Raw genomic sequence first — 22,379 nt, 5'->3', positions numbered from 1 at the left:
TTCCATCCAACTATTGTTGTGTGTGACAAAAACATTTCAATTTCAAAACAAAACCGCCCACTTACTAAGCGCCTAGCACACAGAAACTCCATTGCAAACGTTACGCAACATCGGTCACCGTCTGCTTGGAGGTCGAAGGCTTGGATAGCTCTTACAACGGCCGCCTATATAGTCGTGTTCATACCACAGCACTTTCATGGCTACAAACAAGACGAATAATCAACAAAGGTACCAGTGCGAAGATACTGCTGTTTTAAAAAAAAATTTTTTTCGCAGTAGCAACGTTTCACATCTTAAAAGAGGTAAACTGACAACATTTGTATGTCATCGTCAGACATAAATCACATGTATGTGATCTTTGAGGTACGCATTACAAACTTTAATTTTATGTTACAATAATTAAATAAAATTAACATATTTTCATAGTCATTCGCTGAAAAGTAATGTTTTCCAGTTAATAGAGCGAGCAAAAACAACGTATGAACAATTCGTGTAATATCTTTGAGTTTTAATTCCGACGCGCGAAATCTTGCTCGTTTGTAGTGTGATCGAAATCAGACTTTTCTTTTTTAAGTCATAATATTGAATGTTTTTGCTGTCATAAACTTATGAAAGCGAATGCAAGGAAATCGGTAAGGTATGAGTTAGTGTGCTTCATCGAAATAATCAGTTGACTTAGATCTACTGTGCAAAATATGTTTCATCAGTGCGTAACTAGAATCAAATATATTTCAGGAGAGAACACATGATGAATGATTTGATGTCCGAAAGCGATAACAAAATCATACGGCATTTTTTTACTTCAGTGTGTCTCCTGAGTATTAATACCTGTAATTTCTAATATTTCTGTTTTCATTACAGGAGATTACAATCTTGCAACATTCCAGTGAAATTATGGATAGCAGATATCAGTAACATGTGCCAACATCATATTTTCACGTTCGCTTACATTTTTAAAGGAAGATTCACAAAGTCTGTTGATATTATGGGAACAGTGACTTCAAGAGCGGAATATGCATCGTTCTTCATATACATTGGTTGGTTGTTCTTTATATTGTTCGTGATCAGCCCGTTTGTAATGACGGAAGGCTACGTGTGTCACAGTTTTGTAATGCCAGACGAAATTTTCATGGAGTGCCTTTTGTGTGTGTGTGTGTGTGTGTGTGGTTTTTTTTTTTTTTTTTTTTTTTTTTTTTTTTTTTTTTTTTTTTGGGGGGGGGGGGGGAATCGCTCAGTGACGAGGTTAACAGTGCTTTTAATTTCTTGAGGGCTCACATCAATAGGTGTGCTTCGACATAAAACTACTGTATATATAGCGATTTCTGCTCATATACATGATGGAATGACTCCATGTAAAGCATAGAAATTTATAAGGACCGCTGTAACTCAAAAGAGAAACATCCACTTATATGCCATAACTGAAAACTGGAATTATGCGTCTACATTGTAGCTTTTGCCTTATATAATAGAGGCTAACTTCAACTATATATGAATTTGTGGATAGTTTACATAATCTTAATTTGAGAGTGAAAAAAGAAAACTTATTTTCTACATCTCTCTGCATCAATCAAATTTTAGCTTCCTGTTAACATTTAGGCTATGTCAGAAGAGACATTGTAATAGCACTGTTACACACACTATTTAGGCTGTAATTATTAGCGACTTCGTTTAAGGATCCACTCCGACAGCTGCTTGGCAAGGAAACCTAATTATGAATGAAACCTGCTCCTATCAAAATAACTATTTTAGAGCAGACCCATTGTTGTTTTTGTATGACACAAAAATGCTTAATATATTGAATTTCAGAGCGATGATTGCTGAGTTCTGACTTTAGTAATTGATGATTTTGTGACACATAGGGGTGACATTTTTGGGTTAATGGAAACGTCCTATTACACCCATCTGCTTTGACCAATGATGTCACCAATATGGCAGACACAACGTTCACAACAACTCCCATATTGCAACTATCACGTCATTATGTAAACATGACAACAAACACAAAAATAGATCGAAAAACCATCAAACACATATTCCTCCAAAAATATAATGAAACTAACGGGACAAGTGGGAGAAATTGGGGTTTTTTGGGTGGGGCTGCAATCTGTCAGTCACAAATTAATTTTACTTATAGTGTAGCTGTCTTTGTCAGGTGCTGTAAATTGTGGGTTTGATATTATCTGTCTGGACGTGAAACATCCTATAATATACTGGTGACCACATCTTGCTATCTCATGATGTGTATTCTTTAAATGATCTACCTTTCTTCTGCCACAAACTACACAGTTTGTTCTTTTTAATTCTGCAGGTAACACTTTTTTATTGAAAGAAAATACACCGTTGTTTTAGAACATACAGTCATTGTCTTGTTACTTATGTTCTTGCCAACATTTGGCTAACAGTTTGTTACCAGCAGAGTTTGAGAAAGCTTTATTCTTTTTGTGTCACATCTTATGCCTTAATGTAAGCACTGAGATACAGAAATGGAAAATCTGGAATGGAATAGCAATAACTCCCACTCCAGCCTCATATATGCCTTCTGCCCCTGCCTGCGCCAATCTCTGCTTCTCTTCTCTCCCTTCCACTCCCCATTCCCCTCCATAATTCAGCCTCACTATGCTGTACCTAGCAGCCCACCTTCTTGTCTCTGCCACATCCCTGCACATGAATGCAGATAGCACTTTATAGAATAACTTTGGATAGCACTATAGAATCTTACCCCACCTCTACCCTTCTGTCAGTTCTCCCCACCTTACATTTTTCTTGCAACCTGTCTGCCCATTCCAGCCGAGATCACTCCTCACTGCAGTGTGGCTGTAGCGTCCGGAGGTGACAGTGGCCACGCATGTGTGAGTTGTGCTTCTGTGACTGTGTGTATGTTTCTTCATCTGATGAAGGAAGTTGTCCAAAAGCTTATAATATCCAACAGTGTATTTTAAATGTGCCCATCTGCTGTTCAGCACCTCCCCTTGCTAATATATCTTGGAAAATTATGTTTCACACAGGATTATATTACACTGCTCAGAAAAACAAAAAGTAGGATTATTATTATTATTATCATTATTATTAGTAGTAGTAGTAGTAGTAGTAGTAGTAGTAGTAGTAGTAGTAGTAGTATCACTCATAATTTGGAAGGTTTCACCAGACTCATTAGTTTCCTGCCTGCCCTTGATGTATCTCATGCTTCATGTATCACATGGTGTCTATACTTTGAATGATCTACCTTCCTTTTGGGACAAACTACACAGTTTGTTCTTTTTCATTCCACAAATAACATTTTTTTATTGAAAGAAAATACACCATTGTTTTAGAACATAGTCATTATTTTGTTACTTATGTTCTAATTTAACATTGCAGAAGATGAAATTCAAAAATTATGTATCAGTTTCTCTTCCTCTCTTTGTCGAAATCATGGCTGCTCCATTTTTTTGTGCTGAGGATTGTTCTGCCATTTATTAATTGTTTTATAATCAAATAGCCAGTATATTTACTTCCATGTAAATAGGGAGTTGCGGGATGTTCATGTTAGGGGCCTATTAATACCTTCAAACATAATAAAATCTTGAAGAGATCAGGCGACAGTGGGAAGATAAAGCTCTTCATCAGAGATGAAAAGTAACTGGAATGTGTAATATATAAAGTTCTTCCCATACTTTGCTGAGCATGTCTTGGTGATGCCGGAGGTTCCTGAGCTGAAGACTGGTAAGTGCCGCCGGCCCTGTGTCACCTTAAGCTCTGGTCAAGCTTCAGCAACCCCAAGGCAATGCGGCAGTGGAACATTGTGTGCCACAGGGAACAGGGATCTTGACTTGACTGCTCGGTCTGTGAGGAAGTTAAAAACCTCTATAAAAACCCCTCAATCTGCAGGTATGCTGTGCACTGATGAGATGCTTGACTGTTGAGGTGGAACAGTCATTAGCGGGCAACCTCTGGGGAACCTGCCGCGCCTCATTTGTATAAGGCTTACCTAGGCATGTGAGGCTCTGTGTAGGTGGACTTTTATTTTCCCAGATGTTCATGGGTCCAGGATGGATCCTTTGAAACGTCCTCTTTCTCCTCTCCGCAGAAAGTGTGGCTCACTGGTAGATACCAACACACTGTCAAACAAGAGGTCTCATGTAGCCAGTCCTCCTGATTCTCAACTCATTCAGAGTGGCGGTAGTTATTGTAACAGAACACATGCTGCTGGCCAGAATATATTTTTTGTAGTCAAATGGAAAGAGGGTAGTTTCGACAAGGTTTCACCCTTGTGTGTTCAAAAGGGTTCAGAGGGTATCTGTGGCTCTTTAAAGTCAGTCACGTGCTTGCAAAATGGAGCATTGCTAGTGGAAACTTCTAATTCCCAGCAAGCAGTTAACCTCCAAAAAGGTACATGTCTTTGGGAGTATGCAATAGAGACAGAACTCTACAACACCTTGAACTACAGCAAAGGTGTTGTGACTTCTAGCAATGTTGTTGACATCCCCAAAGAAGAATTGGAAAATGAGTGGGCCCAAGAAGGTATTGTTGATGTACAAAATATAATGAAAAGGGTGGATGGCGATCTAGTGAAATTTGACTCCTTACTTATGTTCAACAATATGAAACAAGGAGTGGTTATTCGTCACCTGTGAAGTGTGCCAACAGCTCTGGGGATCACCTGGTCTGGAATAGGGACTGCAGTGTCTTTCTTTCTGCTCTGCCCCCCCCCCCCCCCCCCCCCGCCTTCCCCCACCCCTGCTCACTCCTCTACCCATATGCCCCACTAGCTACTGACCTGCAATCATCACTCCGCATTAACCTACTGGATGGAGGATTGCTTCAACAGAACCCACCAAAATGGGTGGTCAGCAGGGCTACCTGGATGCCGTTCAGCTGGCTGGCTGTGTTTGAACATTGCAACAGAGTCCAGGAATTGGTGGACCACATCACACGAGTGATCCATCCTGCCCCTGACTTATCCATCCCAAAGTGCTGTGGTCATCTTAGGAGGTGACCTGTACCTTGGTGGACAGATGAGTGCCATTCAGCAATCTGGGACAGGTATGCAGTTCTTCGACAATTTAAATGCCGCCATGCAGCAAATAACATAGTCGTTTGAGTCGTGAGAGCCAAGGCTAGACACGTAAGTAAGGAGAGCAAGGAAAAGTCATGCAAGCATTCCTGGACTCTATAAACTGTTCCACTTGTTTGGAAGCCATCTGGAGGATTTCCTGTAAACTCAGTTGTTTACCAATAGCAACAGTACTGAAATATGTCTCTCCAAGCAACACCAGGAGATATCACTCAGATGCTGGCAGAGCATTTTGCAAAAACTACTGCTAATACAAGCCAAGATCTGCTGTTTTGTCGCTACCTTGTGAGTGTAGAGATGGTCAAGTTGGACTTAAGATCCAACATTTCTGAATCTTACAGCTCCCCTTTCTCTATGTGGGAGCTGAAATCGGCACTGTCTGAGACTTGTGACACTGCTCCCAGTCACGACCAAATCTGGTACTGCATGCTTCAACATTTTCCAGCGGCATCAAAGGAAATAATCCTCAAATGTTTTAATCTTCTATGGCAGACAGGCAACTTCTCCAACTCGTGGAGGGAGGCAGTTCTGGTACCTCTCCTCAAACTAGGAAAAGACCACACATCTCACAGTACTTACAGGACTATCACCTTAATGGGCTTTGTAGGAAAGACCCTGGAGCGAACGGTTATCTGTCACGTGGTCTGGTTGTTAGAGACCAGGCAACTTCTTAGCCACTGTATGTGGATTTTGGAGATTTCAGTCCACTGTCGATAATCTGACCTATGTAAATGTAACTGTACTGGCATCTTCTTTGATATCAGTGAGACATATGACACTACTTGGGGACACAGTATTCTTGCACAACTGCATCAATGGGGTTTTTATGGTCACCTCTCCATCTTCTTACGGTCTTCCCTGTCTCGGTGATTTTTTAGGACTGGAGTTGGTGACACACTGTCAAATTCATTTGAGCAGGAGGATGGTGTCCCTCAGGACAGTGTTTTGAGTATGATTTTTCAGTTTCTCCCTGCATATTTCTTCCTCGAACAGTCCTCAGGTGTACTGCTGGTCCATAGTGTCAAACGGGCACAATATTTTGGTGATCAGACATGTCGCCATCATCAGGTGTGCTGACGAACTGAGCTCCTGAGGGCGGGCAGTCGTATTAAATCCCCTCCCCTTGCGAGGCGTTCTTTCCGCGGTCCGTGCTCGCATGCCAGCGTTTGTTGAGACGCTGGCATCGGCATCTGTGGTGGCATTGGTGTATTTGCCTTGTCCTCCCTAGTCACCACTTCGTTTCCTTTGGTGAGTGTCTTTTTAATTAGATAGACTCTATGCTGGTTCCTATGCGGAAGGCTGGCATATACCAGATTCAGTGTCAATGTGGGAAGACTTATATTGGACAGACAGTGCGCACCGTCGAAGATCGTTGCCGAGAACATCAGAGGTACACTTGACTTGGGTACCCCAAGTCGGCAGCCGCAGAGCACTGTTTGTCCAAAAATCACGAAATGGACTACCAACATACCAGGGTCTTGGCAAAGATATCTAAATACTGGGACAGCGTCATTAGAGAGGCTACCGAAATTTGTACCAGGGATGGACTCATCAACCGACATTGCGGCTACAACCTCAGCAGGGCATGGGAACCAGCACTGAGTCTAATTAAAAAGATACTCAGCAAAGGAAACGAATGGGCGACTAGGGCAGATGAGGCAATTACATCGATGCCAGTGTCTCAGCGGTCACTGACCCGCGGGCACGGACGGCGGAGAGAACACCTTGTGAGGGGAGGGGATTTAATACAGCCACCTGCCCTCAGGAGCTCAGTTTGTCAGCGCACCTGATGATGGCGAAATTTCTGATTGGCGAAATATTGTGCCCGTTGGACACTATGGACCGGCAGTACACCCGTGGACTATTGGAGTATTTTAAATGTTACCCTCTTCGCTGTAGCCATAAACAGTATCACGTCTGTGGTAAGGAGTCCTGTACCGTGCTCTTTATTTGTGGACAATTTTGTTGTTTTCTATTCCTCCAGTGTTGCAAGAGCGAGAGCTGTCAGTTGCAACGTACATTGCAGAGGTTAGAGGAATGGGCTGTAAAAACGGGATTTCAGGGGCTTTTGTGCACTTGCAGCTGGACTATGGGTGCACTGTGTACAGTTCGGCGAGGCCTTCTTATTCGATCATTGACGCTGCTCACCACGAGGGATTCAGCTGGCCATGGGTGCTTACAGGATCATTCCCATATTCAGTCTCTGTGCTGAGGCCGGCAAACCACCACTTACCATCTGGTGGCAGGTCCTCACGGTGCGTCAGGCACGTAAGTTCCTTGCAGATCCGACTTCACCCCTATATCGTACTGTTGCTCACCTGCCTCTGAAATGCCTTTTCACCAACCATCCGTGAGCCGTAATGCCATTTGGAATCTGCATGCAGCGTGTGCTGGAGTCACTCTGTGTGGAGCAAGTACAACTCCAAATCCAGGGTTTTAACCGTCTGTTACCCTGGTTACTGGAGAGGCCCAGTGTAATTTTAGATTTGGCGCAGTACGGAAGAGATTGAATTCCTGCTTCTGTTTCCCATACAGTGTTTTCTGATATTTTATACAAGCACTGCAACTATGTAGCTGTCTTTACAGGTGGGTTGAAATGGGGGGACTCTTGGTTGCTCTGTTATTTTTGTGGATCATGTCCACAAGCTCTGATTGCCTCAAGATTTTACTGTGGTCGATGCCAAATCATATGCTATCTTGCGGGCATTGGAGCAGATGAGACATTCTTCCAGTGTTAAATTTCTTGTCTGTTCCGATTGTCTGAGCCCCCTTTCACTCTCTGAAATATTTGTACCCAGCAGATAACGTAGCCCAGAATATTCAGGATGCCCTCCTCCAAATACCATGACTGGCGAAGGAGGGTCTTTCTGCTGGATACCAGGGCACATGGGACTTGCAGGGAATTAAAGGGCAGATGTAGCAACCAAGGAGGCGTGTTTTGATACCCAGGTATTTGAGTGTGCATGCTGTAACCTTGCTGTTGAGCTCCAGAGTCCTGCGTCGGTGGGAGGAAGATTGGCTGGAAGTAACAGACGATGAACTCCATTTAGTAAAACCCACAACGCGGCTATGGCATACATCATTCCAGCCATGTCAACAGGACGATGTCCTTACTCATCCTCATATAGGCCACAGCCCTATGACGCATGGCTTCTTGGTCAGGCAAGAGGACACTGCAGTGTGTGGTGCTTGTGGCATACAGATCACTGTGTATCAAATTTTATTTTCCGACCAGTGGGCCGTGGCAGATTTGCCGATGGACGTGCCCCATGTTTTAGGTAACATTCAAATGAATTTGGTTCGAGTTTTAAAGGTTTGTAAATTGTCTAACATTTGTCCCAATATTTTAGGGAGATGGTTTTAATTTGTTAACAGCGTTTCTGACTCACCCATATTATTTATAGGTAGTCAGCCAGTGACATTTGCCTGTGCCTTTCTTTTACCTCCCTTGTCATTTTACTTGTGTTTTAATCTCATGTATAGTTACTTTTACTCTTCCTCCGTTGTTTTGGACCATATAAGATAGAGTGATTGTGTGGTTGATTCGGGTGCATGAATGTGGAACAATTTTTGAAATTTTAGCCACATTTATTTGTGTTAATGAGTTTAAGGGTGCTGATGACCTCACCATTGACTGCCCGTGAGCTCCAAACATCATCATCATTCCCATACCTTGATCAATATTTCTGGAGTAATTAATGCAACAGTTGTTTCAAATCGACTAAGTCAGCTGGTAGTGGAGGTAAACACAAACAATCCTTGAAAGCTCCCATTAATACCACCATTGTTTTAGAGTGCTTTTTTAATCTTTCTGTGAATAGTTTTGTAATAGATTAGGATACCCAACACAACATTCATAATAAGTATGCTTTGGGGGGTTTACTGTGAGTTTAAGAATCTTTATTCACTGTGTGTATTAGTTGATAGTTTGATAACATTATTGTTAACAACTTTAGAAAATAGGGCAAAACATGTCTTAGATGTGGATGTACCAGTTTCTTATTTTATTGTTGAGTATTACTTTCAGGCTGAGATGCAGCCACAAGGGCTTCAGCGGTAGTTGAGGAACTGTTGCCAGTATCTACACTCTAAACACATTATCATGTGATTCGAATTTGCCACAAGTTTCTACATTGGTAGGTTGGCTAGAGCTAAAGTGTCAGGGGCTCTTGCGTTGCATGCTGATGTTGGCAGTTCGTTGCCATTCATCATAGCCAATCAGGTGATATAAACTATGGTAGCCAATGAGAATTAGTGAATCTAATGGTTTCTTTTAGCTGAAGATATAATTTGATTACATCTGTTTTCGATATGAGAGTGCCGGAATAATATTTACTGGTATGGTTATTATAAATTTTAAGGTTAGTTACTGCTTTTCGTACTTATTTGGTGAATGGAGAAAATGTAGATGTGCTGACACACTGACCTGTAGTGAAGCCTGAGGCTTAAGTTAGTTTGAATGTGACAATTTGGTTGAGAGTTCACAAAGCCAACGAATGTGAATGGAAGAAAAATTGATCTTCTGACAGACTAACTTGTAGTGTGGCCTGAGGCCTAGATTAGGTTGGGATGTGATAATTTACTTGTGAGGTGGCAAAACCACTGAGTCTCTACAAAAAAACATACAATTGCTATAACAGACTGATGTATAATGTAGCCTGAGACATATACATTTGTCATACCAATAACGTACTTGTCGATCTTATTTTGCCAAAAACTGCACTGGCATGATTAAATTCTTACCTAATAGAGCAAAGTACCAGATAACTTTATTTACAAACCATAGAAAATTACAAAGGAGCATTCTGATTTGCTACCACCAACTGACCCACAATTTGTTGTAATCAGTTCCCGTCCTTATCAGACAAGGTATTACCAACATAAGCACGCCATGCACCAGCCGCTGACACCATAAATGCACTTTTGCCATTGGGTAGTTTTATTTGAATGTTAAATAAAACAGACTTGTAGGATTGATTTTCATGGAAGTATTCTTGTATTGCAGTGGATGATGGTACAGGAGCCATTGTATGCAAACTTAATAAGAACTTAAAAATAGATGAAGACAGGTATGAAGAACTTCTGCTTTCAAAGAAGAGAATTGCTGAATCCCCTATGCCAGCTCACATGAAGCAGGCAAGTTATGAAGTTTTGTTATTTCTCTGATTAGTTGTGGTTTACAAATAACCAGTATTAAAATATTTAAATTCTTCATTATTTACAAGAGCTATTATGGTCTTCTGTCCAGTATCACTCTGTGACGATCCTATTTCTCGCGTGTCACAGTTATTTGCTGATTTTAACATTTTGTTTGCCTTTCGTTTCTGTTATCTTGCTGTATGTTGATCCACAGAATATTGATAATCTCCAACAATAGCTGATCAAATAGATTTAAAGAGTGGAAAGAACAAGAAAAGGAAATCTTGATTTGAATATATTGCTTTTGAAATGACATTGCTGCTTGCACTGGTCGTTAACATTTCAATGCTGCCTCTTGCTCCATGATGTGTATCCTGGAACTTCACTAAAATCATTAATATTTTTAATCCTAACATGCTGAAAGATTAATTTTGCTGTGGAGAACACCCTGCATCATTCAGAGTGATTATTCATGTACTGTTTTGTCATGATCAGTTAATCCTTTTTACTGGTTCTTCCAGTAATGAGGAAAATTTGCACTAGTTGGAAGAGATTCATTTGTCTCAGAGTGCTGCAAATATTTCTGCATGTGTCACCTCTGCTTTCGTGTAAGCACAAAACATAGGTAATGGTTCCAGCATTGCGGGAAGAAGTCAGTGCTGCCTTCCACTCACCGCTATCCCCTCAGCAATTCTCATGCAGGGACAAAGCGTGCCTCCTGCCCTTCTTGACAGCTACTGCACGAAGGGTCAACTTATCGTGGCCAAATACTAAATCCTCAATGGTGGTCAACGTTTATTTTATTTTATTTCATTTTATTTTATTATTACCATTACTGACAAATAAAATGTTTCAACTCTATGAGAGATGATGGATGTTCGTTTATTTTTGAGTGTAGACTTTAGACTTTCGTGACTGATTAATATTGAAACACATTGCCTATATAGCTGAAGGAAGACATTAGATTTCACTCAATTCTCTTGCTTGTCAGTCAATCTTGGCCAATTTCAACTGTGTCATGGAGGAGATCTTTCCATGAAATTTCAATCGCCAACTTTCTCTTTTGAATTCGAAAATATGTTACTGTTGGCAACCTACAAGGGTAGAAATGATCATCGAAATAAAATAAGAGAAATCACAGCTCATATATAAAGTTTTAAGTATTCATTTTTCCCATGTGGTGTTAGGGAGTGGAACGGCAGAGAAATAGTCTGAAGGTAGTTTTGTGAACCCTCTGCCAGGTACTTAAGTGTGTATTGCAGAGTAGTCTTGCAGATGTAGAATACACATTTCCTCAACAGTTGGTGTTTGAACATGTAATGATCATTATCAAAATTATGATGACTTACACATCTGCATGTCAGTGGTCTGTTCTTTAGCCTGATTATGATCTTTCTGTTCAAAACTTGTAGCACAATTAAGAAATTCCCATAGCAGTTGTCAGTGTTTGTTCTAGCATTACTCTCGTATACTGTGATTGGTGTGCAAAACAAAAGTCAGATGTGTACCATAATACAAGTTCGCTAGTATAAAACTATAGGTAGAGAGAGGCAGCAGTGTTTTAATATTAGTGCATGTTTTGTTATTTAGTCAATGAAGAATAATAGTGATGTACATCCTGCTCAAACTGTTAGTCCATTCTTCATGAACTCTTTGACTGAGCAGTAGAATCTCTGATGTAGGATATCATATAGCTTCTTCTTTTACTTCTTCTTCGTTCTTTCTTTGTTTCCTTATTTCCTTTTTGGAGTGGACCTGCCTTCTTGCATGTAACACACATATTTTCATTTGTTGTGGTTTCTTCAAAGCATGTTGGGAATCTGAGCATATAATTTTCAGCTTTGAACAGGGAGTGTAAAATTATCTTTATTTTGTGTGTTACGTGAATGGTCAAAATGGCTATCAGTAAAAAAAACTCTGATTTGCTTTATATGAACATGATAATTTTATAGATGTGCAGGGAGGTATAGATTTCTAAATAATGACAGTATGACACACTTGAATGTTGGGCACATGTGTTCATAATGATTTTCAGTATGCATAGTATGTTCGTTAATTTCCCCAAAAACCATTGTCACACCTTGTGATTGACAAAAAGTAACTGTGGAGTACAGTTTTTCGTTAGTTCACCTCAGTAACACTGCTTAATATTTGTAATGCAGATGCAAAGCTACACAATTTACTAGCCAGCTACTCAACATGTTTATTCTTGTCTACATTGTTATGTAGATTTAATCCCAACAATGAATTGAGACATTCGTGAACTGTACCATATGAATTTCTGTAATGTTAAAGGTCAACCAATTTAGCAGAAACCATGATTATATGCCATCATGTGTATTAATAATGCAATCAGAATCTTTTCTGCTTCATGATTTTCAGTTACTGTAGATGTATCATCTGCAAACAAAATGGGTAATTAATGTTTATGGGCAAATGATTCACATAGAACAAAAACGGAATAGGTCCTCAAATAGGATCTTGGGGACACCTTGTATTGATATCCATGTAAAAGGAAAAGTTTCTATACTTGAAGAGATAATTAGTCTTTTTGTTCTGTTATAAATGTTTGAAATAAGTCATTGTAGAGTTCTGCCCCTAATTGTATACCTACGTAATTTGCAGATGAGCAGGATGTGGTTTACCAGTTTGGAAGCTTTTGTACGGTCACCGAAGATTTCTGCAGCTTCATTCTTCTTGTCTAGTAATGAGCTTATCTTATCAGCAAACTTTTTTCTCTTGCTGGAAGCCAGATCTTTAACTGAAAAATACTCTCAAATTTTGCAATAAAATTTTATGTCTGGGTAGCATATTATTTTCCAATTACTTTTGAGAGGATTTGAAGTAAACAGCAAATGCAGAAACAAAGTCGTGTATTACAGAAAAATTGGAAAAAATCCATAAATGAAATGTTTATGCCATGTGTTTATATGATTTTGTCCAATCCAGTAAGGTCACTGAGAATGCAGTATCTGAATCAGATTTGGTATATGACAGCATAGCTCATGTAGAAGTGACTGCTAAATGGCTGTCCACTAGTATGAATGGGCACTGACAGATTTTGACCAACAGTGAGTGTAGTCATCTAGTGGTATGCCATGCTGGTGAGCACATGTTCGACAACAGTTGATGCTCACTTTAGGATGGTCTACAGATCCACAGGTCTATGACTCTTCACCTTCATTGTTTTGTCAGTAATTTGTTTTGCTCTCCTGTTTCTTGTGCTCCACTTCCCTTTCCTGTTATCACTCAGATGTACAATTAGTGGACATGTACATACACTAATTCATTGTTTTTATTGGTACAGCTTAAGCATGAAATGAGAGAACAGTATTCTGAAAATAAAACTACTATGGTTGAGTTTGTACATGACAGGCTGTCAGTAGACAAGTTCCAACTGTAACAGGAGTGATGCACCTGACTGTGCCACTGCCATAACCAGTCTGTTCTGTTCCTTTCAGATGTTGGGGCTGTTTCACAGTGTTGTGTTTCTTTGTCGGAAAGCTAATGTTTTAGAAAGATTGATGTTATGAATGATGATAAACAGATTAGTAAAATAGAATAGTAGGAGAAAAAGTAACCACACTATATGTTTGGGGAGAATGAGTAAACAAACTCTCTACATTCCACCTGTGTAAAAAAACAAAACTGCTGTTCAAATGCTAAGATCATAACTGAGGTATGTGCTTGGTTACTCAGACTGATTGGCTATTAAAAGTCTCTCAGACGTATAGGGAGGAGATGGGATGACACCTTAATTTGCATTAAACTTAAACTACTAGTCCCACAGTCGCCTATCAAAATGGTTTTCTTGTCTGTTTTCGCACGTTAAGTTATTAATGTCATGACCTTTTTTTGTGGATTGATGAGTGTAAAAGACATAAACATCTGCTACTTCATGTTTTAATGGAACTGTGATGTAGTCAAGTTCTGGTTCCGAGGGGTGACCCTATTTGACATTGCCCAACACTCTTTATAAAGTGTCTAATATGTGCCCGTGGGCCATCACCTCAAGAAATCACATTCAAGGAAAGACTTGGTTTGTCTCCATAAAGCGCACGTCATCATCATCATCATCATCATCATCATCATCATCATTATTATTATAGTAGTCGACAGGCCACACCTTCCTGGTTTTCTTTTCAGGGTGGCATTTAAAGAAGCTACTGTTTTACTGAAAGAAATGTGTCCAAATTCAAATACACTAAACTCTCACTTATCCGGCCCTCAGTAGTCTATCCTCTCAGTAATCTGGCCCAAATCGAAAATGGTACACAACAGTGAATTATCATGAACAACAATATTGTTAGTGAACTACAAAGTTAAACAATGCTGTGCATATTTGGAATTGTGGCATTCTTTACAGTTAGGAATCATTTCTTCTAAAAGGAAACAAGTTATGCTACACCTTGACATTTTAGATAAGTTGAAATGAAGTTCTTCACAGAAAGCCATTGCTGACGAGTACAGTCTAGGGACAAGTGACTATTTGAGACATCAAGAAGAAAGATGATGTTATTCAACAATATGCAACCCGAATGGATAGTGAATTGGGAAAATGTAGGGTTGTGCGAAAGTGTGAGAATGGAGGTTTGAACGGTGCAGTAAAGAAAGTACACACAACTTGTTAGCAGTAACAGAGGGTTGGTTATCAAACTGGAAAAAACGACACAGCCACTGGCAGCTGACAGTCGCTGGGGAAAGTCACTTGGCTGACAAAGGAGATGTAGATGAGTTTGTAAATGAGATACAGAAGATAATATAGGAAGAAGATGTAACTGATGATGCCTTGTACAATGCTGATGAAACTGGACTGTTTTTCAAGATGCTTTCTTCAAAAGCATTAGCTGCTAAGAACAAGAAGTAAGCTTGTGGGTGGAAACAACAGAAACAGCTTGTAATCTGAATGGTGTGTTGTGATGCAAATGGGAGTCGTGAACTACCGCTTGTGCTGACTGGGAAATCCCAACAACCACTTTGTTTTCTACACAGTGACATAAATACACTACCAGTGCAATATTGCACTTAGAAGAAACTGTAGACAGACAGAGAAGTATTCTCTTGGTGGTTCCACTAAAGTTTTGCACCAGCAGTGAGAAAAGAGCTGAAGAAGAAAAATCTTACATTGAAAGCTCTCCCTGTTATTGACAATGTTCTCAGTCATCCATCCTATTTGACTGTAAACTCTGGTAGTATACAAATACCAATGTCTTCCACTACTCAGTTTGACAGTCTTGCTTCAGCACATAGAGAATTTTGGAATCAACTAAACGCCATTATCAAAATTGTCTTCTTGCTGAACGAATGTGAAAATGTCTGTACCGAGACTATGCTGAAGGTTTGGAAAGCAATCAACTCATGTGATGTTGTTTTCCAAGCAGCTGACGCAAAGCGTAAAGTGGAGAGCACTACGATAATGAAGACTTGAAGATAAGTGTGGCCATCTATTGATGCAGAGTTGAATTCAGTACTGAACAACAGTGATGAGCCAGTCAGTTCGGAATCATCAACTGCTGATACTTTGCACACTGACATGTTCCACATGCTTCCAGGAAGAGGTGCTATTGATGAAGATGATATTGCTAAGTGGCTCATTGAGGAAGACTGTGAGAAAGACCAAAGTTTAACAGATGAAGAAATAATCAAAAGTGTGCAGGAAAGTATTGATGACAGTGGTGAAGAAGAGGACATTGGAGGAAAGAGCATGAAGATTTCTCACACTGCTGGTGCTGAAGCTACAGACATCTTCCTGGAGTACATTATGCAATAAACAGATACACACAGTACTGAAGTAGTGCTTGTAAAGAGTTTATGCAATAAAGCATGTCCCATCGCATATCATCATTGCGACAGTTAAAAGTCTCATAGTGAGTGATACTGCTGTATAACTACATAAACATTCAAGGAAAAGTTTTCTTTGAAAATAAATGTATCTTTGGACTTAATAAAGTATATCCCCTATGTTTTTAGAATTCTATCTTTGGGTATTTTTAAAATCGCATCTTTGGATTTAATGAAGTATATGTCACCTGAATAATAATAATAATAATAAAATCATACACAACTATCCAAGATAATGGCTTAGAAAAATTCGCTATAGAAGAAAAAGTACATAAAATGGAGAGAGCTTATGGAATAACTAGGAGTGTCTACAACAAAAGGTGTCTATCTAAAAATTTGAAGATACAACACTACAACACAGTAGTAAAACCAGAATGTCTTTATGCAAGTGAACGTTTAGTACTGAACTACAAATTACACAGACTTGAAGTCCTAGAAAGAAAAATCATTCAAAGAATACTTGGACCACCAAAAAATACAGAGGTATGGAAATTAAGAAGCAATGAAATAGTTTATCATGACATAGAAAACGTAAATGAAACACTACGAAAGAGGTGGCTGCTATTTTTAGGACACTTATAGAGAATGAACAGCAACAGGTTAACCAGACAGATTTTTAAATATTTGTAGGACAAGAAATCAATAATAGTCTGGATTCAAGAAGTTAGGAAAGATTTTGAAAGAAACAACATAAGTGAAAAAGATGCAACAGAAAAAGTTAGTTTCAAGAGTAAAGTGTTAAAAATGGAAGGATTCCAAGGCAAGAGGAAGAAGAAGACAGGGTCAGAATGGTCCGAGGAGAGAAAAAGGATACATAGTGAAAAGATGAAAGAATACTGGAGGAAAAAGAAAGAACAACAAAGAAGGAAGCATTGAAACTGGTGTGTGGTTCTTAAATGACCCAAAGGAAAAAAAGAAAGGAGAAGAAAATCATACACATTTAATAACCCAGCAGTTCTATTATCTGGCACCTACACATGCAAGGTACTGCTATGTTAACGAGCATCTAGGGTATTTATTTTATCCACCATTACATACCCCCAACACTAGTAATTTATACACTTGATACATGTCATATGCATCATAGTACCTGACCACACATTGAACAGAATATTTGTTGAGTGGAATCTATTTCTCTGTTTGCTTTTTAGTGTTAATTTCTGTGTGATTGTGAAACCTGATGAATATTTTTAAAAAAACCAACATTTTGAATGAAATAGCAGCTGTAAGCAGAAAATAACAACTGTTAAAATGTTTATTGTGGCTGAAAACCTAATTTGTAAGAAAACATTGTATAGGTATTTTGTTTTCACAGGCAAGACTTTCTTTTATGGAAAAAGTGATGACAAAAGCTGACGCAGCACGTGAACTTTTGGATCTGGGCACAACGGTACATATTCAGGGCAAGGTATACGAGCGTTACGAGAGGCGCCAAGTGTTTGTGACAGACATCTGTATCCTTACATGTGCACTGACATTCACTTTTCTTGTCTCTTGTAGCATTAACATTGTCTGTGAAACACTTTTTTCTTTTAGCTCTGATACCATTACTTTCAGTAAATCTTGTTTTCCTTGCATGCAATATGAAGTAACTAATGTATACGTTTGACTCATTGGGTGAATGGCAAACCAAGGCCTGGAGTTCAACCCTTAGTCAGCCATAAGATTTTATCTGTCTCTTCCACGACTTTCACAGCCGATGGTGATTAGTTTACACTGATGAGCTGAAGCATTGTGACCATTGTGCAGCATGAGACTGAATGCTGCCTGGTAGTGTTCCGGGCACATGATGTGGCCCGGGAAATACGTGAGCAGAATAGAGCAAATGGGGAATCATTCTAGCAACTACATGTACTGAAAATTGGGAATGTACTGACGTGAGTAAGTCTGGCAAAGAACAGATTGTTATGTCCAGCACTTGGGAGCAGGCAGATTGGAAACGGCAAAGCCAGTCAACGATTCACGTGAAACTGTCGTGAACATCTATGGAAGGTGGATGAAGTGTTAGTGCTGGACAAAAATACACTTGCTGACGCAATGGTGGGTGCCTTGTTTTACTCTGGGAGGGGACCGAGTGGATACTATAACACGTAGAATATTATTTCAGTTTGTTATAACATAGATAAGAAAATTCTTTGTCCAATCCATTTCATAAGTATTTACTACTGTCTCTCAACATTGTCTCGCTTGATACAGACAAAATTAAAAGTCTCACACTCGGAGTATGTGCAATAGTAACTTTCGCTTATAGCTCTGCCTAATACACTGATTACACAGCTGGCATACTAGAAGACGATGCTGCCATCTTAAGTCAGTGCTCACTGACTGGGGCAGAACGGTTCTGTGCTTGGCGGTAAATAGACAAGTGCATGCGGTGGCATAGTGAAATGTTTGTAGGCCTGGCTGTGTTGCTGTTGCTCATTCGTTGATGCAACTTGCAGCGACTATTGTTTCTTGTGGTCGCGTTGCGAGATATCGACCTTCCTCAGGCACCTCGCTCTTCAGACGACAGCACGTGAAGGACAGTGAAATCACGAGTAGGTGACAAGTTCGTGAATATCCTTGCCTCATAATAGAATGTGGAAGTCAGAGACTTGCCCAGTCTATAAAGCAGCATAGATCTGTGGCAGACCTGATGACATACTACAATTCTGCAGCAGGCAGAAGTGTTTTGAAGCAAACTGTACAGCGCACACTGTCAAATGTGGGCCCCCCATCAGACGACCACTATGTGGTCCCGTGTTGACCCGATGACATCATGAGTTGTGATTACAGTGGACATGGGATTGTCGACACTGGACTGTGGATCAGTGGAAATGTGTCTTGTAGCTGGATGAATCATATTAATTGTTACAGCAGATCAACATTCAGGTCTGGATACACCACCGTCTGTGTGCACAAAATATGCACCACTCCTATATCATGGGCCTTTGTAGGCAGTGTTATGGTATGGGGGGCATTCACATGCACTTCCGTGGGCTGTAGCTGTGGCTACGTGAACATTATTACGGACCACCAGCATCCCTACATTTTCCAGTAGGATAATTGTCGATCTCACAAGGTCATAATTGTCTTACAGCTGTTTGAGAAGTGTGATAGTGAACTCATGCTTCTGTCTCGGCCATGGAATTTGGTTGATCTAAAGCCTATGGAATGCATGGGGGCTGCTGTCGGGGGCCAGTTCCGTACCCACAAACCATCAGTCTGTGATTTATGGGAATCGTGTAGTCTGTGTGTAGATACTGGGTGCCACACACTTCTGGAAACTGCCTGAGGACTAATTGAATCTGTGCCCTGCACAGTATTCTGAAAGTGTACCACTACACTATTAAACAAATGGGTTGTCTCATCAGTGTATATGAAAAATGGCAAGAGGTGTGGGGTGCACATTAAACTATATGTCCACCTAAAACTGAGTGAGGAAGTCAGTTCAAAAGCTGGAGCAAGGATAGGATGATGCCTAATGAAGTGCAGTGGTGTCACGTGAAGCTTCAGGAGGTCAGTGATCTTTGTTTGAGCTCCTACTCTCTTTGCTGTCCACCCATGCTTCTTCCCCCCTCCCCCTTTTCAACTTTGTTTCCTTTCGTCTTCACAGCTGGTGGGTTCCTCTCATCCTGGGGTCTGAGTGACCTGTCTTCCCCACCCTACCTTTCCTGACCTAGGATGGTTTATGTGCTTTCATGCGAGTCTGTCGGTAGCACTGACATTTCTCTCGAATTACTAGCAAACAATTCTGTCTCATAGTTTTATAATGTTCTCTAGATTAGTTATGGTTCTGTCTCCCAACTGAAGGCCAAAACAACATCAACAACGACAAATTTTGGTACATTAACTCTCATTTCCACAGGCAATGATACTACCACACTGGCCAGACAGGTGGCTTCTGGAACCACCATACTGTCTCAGTGATGCCAGCTGACCTGACAGAAAAATTAAAAATCGTTTAACTTGCTGGCCACATGCACCTTCCCCCACCACCATTCAAGACTTTCAGAAAATGCTACTATGTGGAGCTGTTCTCATTCTACTTTTTTTTTATTGGATAGCACATTTCATTTGTGTACGTGAATAGTTAATGTCATGTTGAAAGAATGAGCTTTGTCTTCAGCTAAGTGACTAAATACTTCGTAAAGTGGCAAACTGTTCTAAACCTTGTGATAGGGTTCTAATAACAGCCTTCAGCAGTTCCTTATAATCGGTTGTAATAAAGAAACACAACATCATTGTAAATGATGATGATGATGATGATGATGATTTTGATGATGATGATGATTGGTTTGTAGGGCACTCAACTGCGCGGTTATCAGTGCCCATACAAAGTCCCATTTTTCATGCAGTCCATTGTTTTTACACTGTCCAATCTAGGCACTGTCACGAATGATGATGATGATGATGATGATGATGATGATAATGAAGACAACACAAACACCCAGTCCCTGGACAGAGAGAATCCCCAACCCAGTCCGGAATCAAATCCGGGACCCCGTGATCCAGAGGCAGCAATGCTATCCACTAGACCACGAGCTGCGGACTATTGTAAATGACATCACATTTTCCAAAAGTTTTGCAACTGAGACTACAGGATTGTCGAAGTTCATATTAGTGCAGAACAATCAATATTTTGAATGTATTGTATTATGATGAAGTGGAATTATATTTTTTTTTATTTATGTCTTCAGAGATTTAAAGCTGGCTTTGACCTAATTAAAATAGCATGTAAATATAATAGTGCTCTTATTGGCACAATCACTGAATGATGAATGTTTCGCACAGTAGTAGAAAATTTGGTGATAAAATTAAGTAAAGAATATAATATAATTTACAATATCTGTGACCTATCAGAGCCTTGACTAACTCTAAAAATAAAAATGAGCCAGAACTTTTGAGAGAAAGACAGTACTTTGCAATATAACTTCAGGGCATTGTAAGTGCCAGGCACAATTTCAAGTGAAAATATAGAAATTGTGTTTTTAGAAAAGAAGCAAGCATTCAGCAGTGATAATAAAGTAGTCTGCAGTTGCCAGGTGTCCCAGCGTTATGTGTAATGTAAGGCAAGCTGCCGTGTCATGTCGCACGTATGCCTAACTTTTGTATAGAACAAGAAATGTAGCTCAAAAAGATTTAGAAAATAGTTTTTCCTTATTCATTTACTTTTCGAACAATGCTTTGTCCTGTGTCAACAATGATGTTACTAGTGTGTTGATGCTCCCCCAAACAATTTCAACGAGGAATACATTTTCGTACTTGGTATTTTTGAGGCCGTGTTCTTCTGGTTAACATTTCTGTGAGCTTCTTATCTAAAATCTGCACACTTATGTTTATGCCTGCATGTCTTATTTATATTGACACTATATTGAAATAGTACAAATAAGAACTCAGATTTCCATGTGGAAACACTTACTCGTCTCAGAGGGTGATGGTGGGGGGGATTGCGTGTGCAAATTTTTGTTGCCTGTGGAGAGATGGCTTTACTTCAAGTGTGAACCAGGATGATTAATAAGTGGCTTTTCCATCTGAGCAAGTACTCCAACCCTAATGACGTAACAACTGGCGAGTTGTTCAGTTCTCATCTTCCTTTCTCTTTTGCTTGAATACTTACTTACCTTTGGTTGTTTCTCAGTTTAACACAGTTTCCATTTAGTTAATTTGTTGTTGTTCATGTTGTTTATTACTGAAAAAGTGTGTTAAAGTTGCATGCAATACATGCTATTTGACTGATGCTGTCTGTCAGCTCTTGGCAGCAAGTTTCACTGCACTTGTATCGATTCCTTCAACCTTAACACACATTTATCCGTCATCAAGAGCTTAGGAGAAGAAGCAGATCACATTTTGAAAGTTTGTGCATTATATAAGATGTATGACCGCGTAGAATCTGCCAGGAAAGCTAAGACTCTGGATTTAGTACTGGAAATTTCCCATTTTCCAGAAAGGCAACATCGACGAGCATATGATCCGTGGATTATATAGGTTACTTGTTATGCAGAACTTCTGATTTTACCTAAAATTCCTTCTGTAGCATTTCTTTTATTTTTATGCTTTGCTCTCTTTTTCTTAGTTTTACCCCATTGTTTTGAAAATTCATTTTTACTTTTTGGGCAATAAATATTTTTTTTACTTGGTTAGTTGGTCTGTGAATGGTTAAACGTTGATCTACATAACAGTTTTTGTTGGTGTGTTTTATGTAAGTATATGTTTAAATGTTTTGACCAATGAAGAATACAGCATTGTGTTTTTTCTGTGATTGTTAAATAAATGATATTATCACTATTTATTCTGTGTGTAAATATTCTTCTGTTTTGTGTGTAATGGCTTACTTTAATATCCTTAAATGCTTCTACTTACCGTG

The 22,379-nt window shown here is 39.7% G+C and overlaps 1 protein-coding gene across 8 annotated transcripts; it reads left to right on the top strand.

The window, feature by feature from the left end:
• Positions 1-11: 11 nt before the first annotated feature.
• LOC126106693 (CST complex subunit STN1-like) lies at positions 12-22,287 on the top strand. 8 transcript variants are annotated; one of them, XM_049913074.1, is made up of 5 exons: positions 22-228; positions 862-1,037; positions 10,059-10,189; positions 17,349-17,487; positions 21,843-22,287. In XM_049913074.1, coding segments are annotated over exons 1-5 (480 nt in total). In that variant the 5' UTR covers positions 22-196; the 3' UTR covers positions 21,845-22,287. The 8 variants fall into 8 exon arrangements, 5 of the variants coding, with proteins under 5 accessions (XP_049769027.1, XP_049769031.1, XP_049769030.1 ...); XM_049913073.1 differs by having other exon boundaries at positions 23-228; positions 21,836-22,287; XM_049913070.1 differs by lacking the exons at positions 17,349-17,487; positions 21,843-22,287 and adding an exon at positions 12,818-12,991 and having other exon boundaries at positions 12-228.
• The last annotated feature ends 92 nt before the right edge of the window (positions 22,288-22,379 follow it).

The sequence above is a fragment of the Schistocerca cancellata genome, chromosome 10 (assembly GCF_023864275.1).
Source record: "Schistocerca cancellata isolate TAMUIC-IGC-003103 chromosome 10, iqSchCanc2.1, whole genome shotgun sequence".
Classification (NCBI taxonomy): domain Eukaryota; kingdom Metazoa; phylum Arthropoda; class Insecta; order Orthoptera; family Acrididae; genus Schistocerca; species Schistocerca cancellata.
The sequence above is the reverse complement of the archived record's forward strand: the minus strand, read 5'-3'. Positions and strand labels throughout refer to the sequence as shown.

Coding starts and splice junctions, on each gene's coding strand:
- LOC126106693 (XM_049913070.1), top strand. CDS start 197: ATGGCTACAAACAAGACGAATAATCAACAAAG. Junction 1,038..10,058: donor ATCGTTCTTCATATACATTG/GTTGGTTGTTCT, acceptor CTTGTATTGCAG/TGGATGATGGTACAGGAGCC. Junction 10,190..12,817: donor TGCCAGCTCACATGAAGCAG/GCAAGTTATGAA, acceptor CGTAATTTGCAG/ATGAGCAGGATGTGGTTTAC.